Source organism: Mauremys mutica, chromosome 6, assembly GCF_020497125.1.
Source record: "Mauremys mutica isolate MM-2020 ecotype Southern chromosome 6, ASM2049712v1, whole genome shotgun sequence".
NCBI classification, from domain to species: Eukaryota; Metazoa; Chordata; order Testudines; family Geoemydidae; genus Mauremys; species Mauremys mutica.
This window is the reverse complement of record NC_059077.1, coordinates 23,973,558-23,984,715: the sequence shown is the minus strand read 5'-3', so window position 1 is coordinate 23,984,715 and position 11,158 is coordinate 23,973,558. Positions and strand designations below refer to the sequence as shown.

The 11,158-nt window shown below is 43.3% G+C and overlaps 1 protein-coding gene across 1 annotated transcript in view; it reads right to left on the bottom strand.

The window, feature by feature from the left end:
* Window positions 1-821: 821 nt before the first annotated feature.
* Window positions 822-11,158, bottom strand: part of IL7R (interleukin 7 receptor) — a 32,346-nt gene continuing 22,009 nt past the window's right edge. Inside the window, exons 5-8 of the mRNA XM_045022446.1 lie at window positions 8,133-8,307; window positions 6,883-6,970; window positions 5,670-5,745; window positions 822-4,096 (exon numbers count right to left, since the gene is read on the bottom strand). Of these exons, the coding sequence (XP_044878381.1) occupies window positions 3,590-4,096; window positions 5,670-5,745; window positions 6,883-6,970; window positions 8,133-8,307 (846 nt within the window). The 3' untranslated portion in view covers window positions 822-3,589. The remainder of the gene's footprint in view (window positions 4,097-5,669; window positions 5,746-6,882; window positions 6,971-8,132; window positions 8,308-11,158) is intronic.

Below are 11,158 nucleotides of genomic sequence, written 5' to 3'. Positions count from 1 at the left end.
CTTAGGAGGGAAAATGAGAGGACAGAGCCATAACATTAATGAATCATTGTAATTCACCAATGTTTATTCACAAATATACAATTCTGCTGCCAACAGACTATGGACACAGTGGTGGTAACTGAAATCCATACATTTCAGGATTGTGCAGAGTCTAAAAGTCAAATATATCATTTCTCCTTTGATAAGTCAAAATGTCTCCTTCCAGCACAACCCAGATACTTCTCTGTACTGCTCACCGTGGTCATCCCCCCCCGACTCCCAGCATGGTAACCTTCGGTTCACAACCCAAAGACTTTTAGTAAATATGAGGTGAAAGCTGCTGAGTGTCCTCAACCCTCATTAACCAGGGATCAAGCCCATGATTGTTACCAATATTAGACACAAAGCATATTCTATATAGAGAAGTTTTACAGTTATAGAGCCCAGGTTCCCTCACGAGGATGTAAATCACGAGTAAGGACTCTGAACGCCACGCAGTAACACTGCTGTAAAGCCAGTTTGTCAGAGGTTTCACAGGGTTAAAAAGCCCATTTTCTCTTATTGCTTATTGGACAATGAACAGGATATAATGCGCATTTAAAAAACCAGGCAGTGCATGACACTATGTAAGGACCTACATACTGGGCCCAATTCTGATCTCACAGTGGTTTAACTCCTTTGACTTGACTAGAGTATTCCTGATTTATGCTGCCTGAAGCAGGATCAGAACCAGGCTCTGTGGAGTTAGACCCATAGAAAACTAGTTTCAGTAAGTGCAGAATCAGACGCAACAGCTTGTATGGTGGCAGACAGTTATATCATGACAAAGAGCCACAAATATATAATGCAAATTGACATCCTTTTAATATGCTAAATCATTACAAAACAGGTTTACATGTTATTTCATTAAATAAGACAGAAATATGATAGTACTCAGACATTAGCAGCTATGCAAAAAATATAACTAATGCATATGGAAGGTATGTACGAGAATTTGCTGTTAAGTAGAGTAGTGGTTAATGTTTACAATAATCCACTCTTACAGTATAAAATAGCAACATGGTTTTCTAGTATGAATAGTAAAACTATTCCGTCATACGTGCATTATTGTTTAAAATTGCAGATAGATGCTTATATAATCCTTTTACCTTTTAACACTGTGTATGTGTGAGTTTAAAATAAGTATAACACGACTTACATACAATCTAGTATTTTGTATGGCATTCTTTTTCATGTTTGGTAATGTAGTAAAAGAACAGAATAGCTTCCTGACTCAATCTGTTTGCATCTAGATTTGCACTGTGCAAGTCTGCATATTTTAAGCATTAGCAGCTGTTTTTATGAAATAGAAGCATTATAAAGCAAAGGAATTAAAGTCCAGTGCTTAGTTCAGTTTTATCAGACTAGATCATCTTACTACTATGTGCTAAACAGTCATAAAAAATACTGTAATACACTGACTACTTCGGTCCACATCCTTGGTCCTTTTGAGTAAACAGACCATAAAGCTGTGCCTGGCTGAAGTTTCCCGCAGTGCAGGGTTGTTACAGGGCCTGGGTGGGAAGACCGGGGTCATGACTAGAATGCTGTTGTGCTCCAGCTGTCCCTGGCTAAGGTAATAGCCTCTCAGGGGCTGTGACTAGCCAGTGCAAGTTAGAGCAGCCGTGTAGCTTGGAGTCACAGTTTCCATCCCTGCGGTTCTGTGCTAAGCATAAATCACCCAGCCCAAAAGGTTCTAGCCCATTTACTTCCGTGGAATTACTCCTGATTTGTATTGGAAGAAAAGCGGAATCAGGACCATCAGGTCAAATTAAACATAGAATCTGGTATCGCTGGAGCGGAACAATAACTGCTTTTCTGTTGCTTTAATTTAATCTGAGAAACGGATAAAAGGCAGATTTTTGTTTAGTCCTTCCCATTGTATTTAATATTTGAAAAGTAAACAGCCTGAAGAGGTTACTTATTATTGCACTAATCAGGCCATCACTCCCGAAAGGGGAATTTAAAGCAGCTAGAGGACATGATACCTCACAAAGGGGCAAACCTTTAGCCTAGAGCACAGCAAAGCAGCTTTTCTCTCTTCAGGCCATATCATTTGGTTGTCATGCAACCATGAGGCTGTAGCAGCTTCTGCAACTCCCGTGTGCACCTGGTCCCCAGTGGGTAATGGCCAGGTCAGTGGAACTACATTGTGGTTTAACCATCCCTTGGTGACAGAATATAAGGAACCCCATGGAGCTGTGGTGTAAGAAGAGGGGAAGGGGCAAGGTTTCCCCTTAAAGGAGAAAGCTGAGCACTCCTCTGACATTGTTACTGGACAATTTACAAGCAAATGGATCTTATAGTGGTACCAGCTTTGCAAAGTAGTCAGGAAAGTTTGCCAGCCCAGGCACAAAATCTCTTGACTCACTCTTACCTACAATGACTGGTGATAATGAAAAAATAAGGATGTGTCAGGTACCCATGACAAAACGATTGCCCTGGGAAATACTCACAGGCCACACTAATGTATGCATGAGAGGGCATAGAAAAAAGGTGTCACGCATGTCACCTCTGCACCTCAAGGGAGCTAAGCCTATTTATACCAGCTGAGGATCTGGCCCCACATTTTAATGTACAATCAATGCTGATCAACATGAACATAGCTGAGAACACCCCTTTAATAGCTTGTCATGTGGGGTGTGTGTTGGGGGCCCATCCCTACATAAAACCACTATGACTCTGTTTACATTTGTTGGCCCCGGTTCCCTCCGGCCTTCTGCTTCCACCTTCTACCCTCTTACACACACAAGCTGCAGGCTTAGCTGATCTATTTGAATCCTTTGAGCACCAAGATGTTATTTTTACTCATTATGGTACACAGTGTCACACACCATGCATCAGCACAGCCTTTGCTGTGGCTGTGGTAGGATGGGAGTGCTATCTTGGGAGTGTGTCAGCGTTCATTAGCAAGTGATGCTGTGTGTGCACTCTTTCGCCTGGGAGTTGAGTGCTGGATGGGGAATGAGTTACCAAGCTCAGATCTTGAATCCCAAACTAATACAAACTGATTCTGATCTCACTTGGTTTGTTTTATTAACACCTGGTATAACGCCACTGACTTCAGCCAAGTTACTCCGGATTCATTCACCCCAGTTTAAGTGAGATCAGAATCTACTTAACCCATCTAGACTTTGCAGCCATGTTTCATGATAGGGATTTTATGACCATTAAAATCTGTAGCTGCGTAAACTGAGCTGTCGATAGGAGCGTTAACGAATGTGAAGCACTCACCACCGCTTGGATAGAGGGCAGTAGAGAAGTGTAATGTAATAGTATGTTATTGTTATATGTTAATCACCGCCCATGATTAAGGTCTTGAACTAAATTTGTTTTCAGTTACACTGGATTTACTCCACATTGGCACTGGTGTAATTGAGAATGGAAATTGGTCCATTGTCCTTGGAGGCAAAGAAAACTCCATCCCCATTGATTACAGCATTACAAAATGGGGACAGGTACATTATTACTGAATTTATTATTTACTGAATCAATCAGCAAGAGGCAGGAGACCCAAACAAGAAGGACCAATAGTCTGCTCTGTTACAGCAACTCCTATGGTTTTTGAGGTTTACTGATTTTTGCAAAAACTGGACATTGTGACATATGCTTCGTCCTTATTTGATGACCTAACTCCATTATTGGGCTGTATTAGGGACATTGTGTTGGTATTTAGGGGTCCTGACCTGGGCTGAACCGTGGGGTCTGCTGAAGAGCTGGAATGGGTCATAGGACCACAGTTATATAGTTGTGTACCATTGCTACTGCAAACCTTATATGGGATGTCATTGCTGGAGCCATCTAACATGGAAGGGTGAGTTTCACATAAGTGCCCACTCAATGTGTCAGATGGCCAAATTCCTCCATAAGTCACAGGAAGCTTTAGGACGCTTTTGTCTACAGCAGTGAGGCTTGTCTTCATATCTGATGATCCATTGCAAACTTTTTCTGAAACATCTGCATCTAGAGGAGCCGATGGTTGCAGAAAACATTCCACTTCTGCTTTGGCTTGAATGCCATCCACTTTGTGAATATGAACATACCCAAAACTTTCCGGGTTAAAGCTTGTATCAAAATTCTGTGTGACAAAGAGGATAATATGTTCAGTTAACTACAGGTACAAAGTTAAGGGAAGACACTCCCATAAGTCATCAGATTTTAGAAGAATTTTTATTTATGTACTTTAAAATTTTCATAAAGAAAAAAGAGAACTAACTTCTTTTCCCCTAATAAACAACCAACCAACCAAACAAAACATCTTGAATCAAAATCAGTCCCAGGTGCAATTCTGGGAACTAACTCATAACAGACTGATTAGCCTTTATGAGAGAGACTGAACTTTTTACAGGCCCCAACCCCTTCTCAATTAGCCAGGATCGTGAAGGACCCCTTCCACTTTAGCAACAAGGAAAGAGCAGGCTAGTCATGACCCCTGACATCTGTTTGTGACTCCAGGTTGAGCTGCTATGACCTAGGGTAAATATGAGATGTGAGGCCAAAGGCTAAATGCCTCAGACGTTTGAGTACTTTCAAACAATGCACTATCTGGAGCATGTTATTCCACTTACAAAACAGCACTATTAACTTTCTCAGTGACAAAAAATAGTCTAGATAATTGTAAATCAATGAACTAATTCCACACCTTACAGCTGAAACTGTAGCCCGTTAGGCCCCAGTCTGCCAAAGGATAATGTACATGCTTAACTTTCCACACTTTGAGTAACCGTATTGACTACGTAAAAGTGGAAGGATATCATGGTACAAATTTTCAAAGGGATCACAACTCATTGCCATCGTTGTTTTGCACAAGCAAAATCTCAATTTGCCAGTCGAATAGTTAGATGGCTGACTACTTCATCTGCATTTGCAAATACCATTTACACATGCAAAAGGTAGTTTTTGCGAATCAAATGTAGAAGTCTCTTTGAAAACATGAACAAGTACATCCAGGAAATATTCTATAATTAGGGCCCTACCAAATTCGCAGCCATGAAAAACACATCACGGATCTTTTACCCTATACTTTTACCCTATACTATACAGATTTCACAGGGGAGACTAGTGTTTCTCAAACTGCGGGTCCTGACCCAAAAGGGTATTGCAGGGGGGCTGCAAGGTTATTTTAGGGGGGGTCGTGGTATTGCCACTCTTACTTCTGCGCTGCCTTCAGGACTGGACAACCAGAGAGCAGTGGCTGCTGATTGAGGACCCAGCTCTGCAGGCAGCAGCGCAGAAGTAAGGGTGGCAATACCATACCATGCCATTCTTACTTCTGTGCTGCTGCTGGCAGCAGCTCTACCTTCAGAGCTGGGCTCCTGGCCTGCAGCTACCGCTTACCAGCTGCCCAGCTCTGAAGATAGCGCCTCTGCCAGCAGCAGAGCAGAAGTAAGTGTAGCAGTACCGCAACCCCACCTATAACACCCTTGTGACCACTCCACAACTCCTTTTTGTGTCAGGATTCCTAAAATTACAACACTGAAATTTCAGATTTAAATAGCTGAAATCATGAAATTTACAATTTTTTAAATCCTATATCTGCAAAATTGACCAAAATGGACCATGAATTTGGTAAGGTCCCAACTCTAATGTATGAGTATTATTTATGTTTTCTGTACACAGACTCAGGTAATCACAGCAGAGGAAGCATATACCTTTTTTGGCTTCTTGCACAATTGCTCCAAAGTTTTTTTATGATCCGGAAGATTTGGCCACAAAACTGGCTTGATTCTGAAATGAGATACGTAGCAACAATAAAAGTATTCAAGAAGGGATTATGGCAACAGCCATAATCGAAGGCACTATATTAGTAGTACTAGAGTAGCAATAACAGACTTTATATCATCATACTAGTTCTTGTAGACCATCTGGGTGTTTTCCATTATCCCGCATGAGATATTTGTTCTAAGATGGCCATTTCTGAACTCTTATTCCAATGGTGAAGGTAGAGGAAGGACATGAGTGGTATGGAATATATGTCTTATCCCACTGCCTCTGAATGATAACACTATTCTACTGTTATGTTGATAGAACTTTTCATCCACAATGTACTTCACAAATCTTTGGCTAATTAACCCACAAAACACTGTAGTAAGAGATAATTAGGTACATATTATTCTTATTTTCCAATAGGGATTTGAGGCAGAGCGCCTAAAATCCCAATTTATCAATGTGACCATGAATTTTGGATGCCTCTTTTATCAGGTGTTTAACTTGTGACATCTAAGACCTGTTTTTCCAAAGGTGATCAATTGCTGGAATTTCAGCTGAAGTTAATGAGATCCACAGGTGTGCAGCACCACAGAAAATCAGGCACTCAAGTTGGGCACCAAAAGTTTGAGGCAACCACAATTAGTGCCACTTTTGAACAGTTTGGTCTACAAGCTCCAGCTTGACCACTTCTGTTGATTTCAACTGTGGCACTATATCATAAGAAGAGAGGTAATCTCACTGGTAACCAGCTCCCAAACCTGACTTTATAGGTGAGGGCTTTACAGGTTAAAACCTACACCATGATTTCCTCTCAGAAGCTTATTGGAAGCCAGGCCAGACCACAGAGTATTGGTCTAATGTGCTCCCATTACTCAATAAACAGCCTGCAGCATTTTGCACCAGCTTCAGCTTCTGAATGGTCCCAGGTGACAACAATCTAGTCTTGAGGTGACAAAGGCACTAGGCAGCCTCCTTTTGCCTACCTCCTCTCTTGCCTTTCTCCCATTCTCAGTTCTTCTATGATTTGTATATGTTCATGTTGCGGGAGAGGCCAGGGAATGGGGTGAGAAATGTTGGATAGTATAAAAGGATGAGATGGGATTTCCACAGTATGATTGGCTTAATACTCTTTTGATGAAAAGAGATTAAAATTACCTGGTTTTCCAAAATGTTAGGATCAGAACAAGCATGACAAAGAGCAAAATGAAGCCCACAGTAGTTATTACCACAACCATGTCAGTGCCTAACAAAAAAATAAAGAATAAATACCATGTTAGGTTTGTTCCTATATGCATTATGATTGTCCACTATCATGGCATACTCTTTTAAGAAAAAAACAACCTATTATTACTGGGGAATATTGACAAATTTTATACAGTTTGGAGTGATGTAGTGATTCAACTGCCTTGTTTCTCCCATCTGTCTGAAGGTGGGGAAAGGTGGCGTTGCAGTCCCTTGATCCTTGGCTAAAAACCAGGCTAGTCTCCTAGTCCAGATTAGCATAGCCTGAGGGCTGTTCTAAACTGCATGGGCTGCCTATGGCCTCAGGGAAGCATCACCAGCTCATCTGAGTTACGGGTCCATTGATTTATGCCCTGGCTGCCCTGGGGAATTTGAAGGTGGGGGTATAGCAACTTTTGTATTAGCCTTAGGGGTTGCACTGAGTATAACTCAGCCAAAATTGAGGATTGGCCCCTTTGACTGAGGACATATTTTCAACCTTCCGTATGTAGGTCACCGGTCTATATCTGTCCCAGGTCCATAGTGATAAAAAACTTTGCTGTTGTACACAACTGAAATGGTGAAATTTTCTCCATAATGTAGTTTGTGATTAAAATAAGGTAAACGCATGTTACAATTGGCAATATTAAAATGGATCCTTTTGTACTGCTCTAACTCTGCTATGGCTAAAATGTTTGATGCAAACTGCTCTTTATCTCTGGAGGCTCACAGAGTCATTCGCAAAATGGAGTGAGCCAGATTCTCTGCCCCATTCTGTCCATATTGTGCCACCCTGTTAGTATAAACAGGATGTGCTCTGGCCCTATTGCCGCTGCTTGGAATTCAGCTGGCTTTGGGGCGTCCCCAACAGGCCCAGAACTGGGGCAGCCAGCTCCTATGTCACCCTCCCTCCAGCCGCTGGTGCAGGCAATAGGTAGGGGCATGTGAAGGGTGACGAGGTGGCTGCAGTGTGCAGCACTCTGGCTATACTCAGCGTGTGGATAATCCTTGGAGGACCATTGGCAGTTGGCACAGGCAGCAGAGCTGAGGCCAAGTAGAGAATCATGAAGTCATTAGTAGTCCCTGATACTCTGCCTAGCCCCACACCTGATCTGCTGTACCAAGTGACTTGGTCAGGTTTTAGGCTTTTTGCAAACTTAAGAAAGTGGTTTCCCTTTGCTTACTTTTCTTTCTGGGTTGTTCCGCTTCAATTTGGAAGTATTCGGAGGAGCTCCATTCACTCCAGATACCCTTGAAATACTTTCCATTGGGCTTTGATCGCACTTTCACTTCATAACTTTCACCCATCTGAAGGCTTTTCCCCAGTAATTTTACCCGAAGATATTGAGACTGTATTGTCTAAACAGAGAAAGATCTGATTATTTTTTGTCAGAATGGCAAATTATATTTTTCAGATTCAGTAAGGGAAAGGTTATTTATATATAAATCATGTTTGTAGAGAAGATTTTCAGCTCTGAAACCTTAGCTATCTCATAGAGACAATGGCCCTGCTTTATGTATGAGCGCATCCTAGTAGCAGCCCAGGGAAATGCATATGCATAGGAGAGCCATACGCAATCAATTATTCACAGGGCAGAGCCTATTCCTGCAGATACTGCCCAGCCTGAGCATTTCCAAAGGGCAGGACAATAGGGCTGGAGGAATGGACTCTGCTCTTATATGACAAATTTTATTCAAAATACTAGCTACTCAGAACATTCATACGTGAGGGATTTGAAGCAGCCTGGAATAAGCAAGCTAGTAAACAGGAGCAGCAAACGGGAGTTTTGCGAGGGAGTTTAGAGAGGGAACGTGAAAGCCAGATACACCTAACATTCTCTAAACATAGACTAATAAACATCCTATTCCCCACCCACCCACCCAAACCAACCAACCAAACAAAAAAAGCTGCAGAAGTAAAACGAATGCAGGCAGAAGTCCAGCAGCAGAGTGGGGGCTATGCAGTTTAATACACTGAATGCAACATGTACAATTATCTGCCTTGTGGGCAGGTGGTGTATGTGCATTCTGTGCAAGGAGCTTATGGCTCTCAAAGACCGAATACAGGCTCTTGAAATCAGAGTGGCTGAACTGGAGGATTAGGGAGACAGAGAGGTACCCGGATGAGACTTTCCAGGACACAGTAGAGTGGTCCCACCCCAAGTCAGACAGCCTCTGTGCTGTTGAGAAGGATGAAAGTCTCAGGGAAGGAGAACATCAAACTGAAGCAGAGGGAAATGATCCCATAGTTGGGACCCTCCTTCCAGATGATGCCATGGTATCCTTTCGCACTTAGGATACCTCTCTGGGGGGAGGGAATCCCAGTTATTAGGAAGAAATGGGCAATAGTATGGCAGAGTTGGTCATTGGAAATATAGATAGGTGGGTTTGCGATGACTGGGAGAACCATACGGTGAATTGTGGATCTCTCCGAGACAGACTTATGTGCAGTAATGAGGAAAAGCCAGTGGTCACAGTACACGTACGTACTGTGGTGCAAATAGAATCAGGGCCGGCTCCAGGTTTTTTGCTGCCCCATGCAAAAAAAAAAAAGAGCTGGAGTGCTGCCACCGATGCAAAAAAAAAAAAAAAAGCCAGACTGCTGCCCCCAAAGAGCCCGAATGCCACCCCTTGAAAAGGGCTGCCCCAAGCACATGCTTCGAACGCTGGTGCCTAGAGCCGGCCCTGAGTAGAATTAATTTCTTATCAGTACGCTGCACTCATGGGAGGGACACAAAGGGGGAGCACCAGCTAAACAGGAGCATGTGACCTCCCCACATGACCCCCCCCCATGTGACTCCAGCCCCACTCTGAGCCCAGGGGCCCTGTGCTCTCCCCATCCCCTCCCCATGATTCATCCCACATTACCTGGGGGGAGGGACCTCTGTCCTCCTCCCGCCGCACCGGAGAATTCTGAACCGCAGGGCTCTGTGGAACCGCAGCGGTGAAAGGAGCAGAATGTGGGGCCGCTGGACGGCTCCAGCCGGCAGCTCCTCCAGCTTGGCTGTACTGCCCCAAGCCCCGCCCCTAGCCCCACCCCCAACCTTTCCATGCAGCTGTGTCTCCTGAGTATTGCTGTTCCTGGGAGAGCTAGCCCAGCGGTCCCACGCTCTGCTCTCCTGGGAACTACAGTGGCAAAAGGAGCAGAACATGTCCGCCAGGCAGTCCCACACTGTCAGCTCCTCCAGCACGGCTGTACTGCCCCCAGTCCTATCCTCCATCAGGGCTGCTGTACAGATCCCAGACAGGACTCAGGAGATGCAGCTGCGTGGAAGGGCTGGGGGCAGGGCCGGGGGCGGTACTCCTCCTGTGTCTTTCCTGTGCAGAGTGCTGGCTATAAATATCTTACTGGTACAGTGCACTGGACTGGACCGCCATACTTGAACCACTGAGTAGGTATCAGTGACATAGAGACAGGTAAGAGAGAGGTTGTGGAGGCCAAATTTTTATTACAAATATTTTCACTGTAAAATGATAAACAAAAGAAATAGTATTTTTCAATTCACCTCATAGAAGTACTGTAGTGCAATCTCTTTGTTGTGAAACTACAACTTAAAAATATAGATTTTGTTTGTTGCATAACTGCACTCAAAACCAAAACAATGTAAAACTTTAGAGCCTACAAGTCCACTCAGTCCTACTTCTTGTTCAGCCAATTGCTAAGATGAACAAGTTTGTTTACATTTATGGGAGATATTGCTGCCCACTTCTTATTTACAATGCCATCTGAAAGTGAGAACAGGCGTTAGCATGGCACTTTGGTAGCTGGCATTGCAAAGTATTTACATGCTAGATATGCTAAACATTCATATGCCCCTTCATGCTTCAGGCACCATTCCAGAGAACATGCTTCCATGGTGATGATGCTCATTAAAAAAATAATGTGTTAATTCAATATGTGACTGAACTCCTTGGTGGGGAGAATTGTATGTCTCCTGCTCTGTGTTTTACCCGCCTTCTGCCATTTATTTCATGTTTAAGAATCTGAAGTGCCTTCCAAAATCTTGTGATGCCGGCTATAACCGTGCCATGCGAGCACCTGTTCTCACTTCTTCACACAACACACAGTCAATCTGTGGAACTTGTCACGAGGGGATGTTGTGAAGGCCAAAAGTATAACTGGGTTTAAAAAAGAAATAGATAAGTTCATGGAGGACAGGTTCATCAGTGGTTATTAGCCAAGATGGTCAGAGATGCAACTCCATACTCT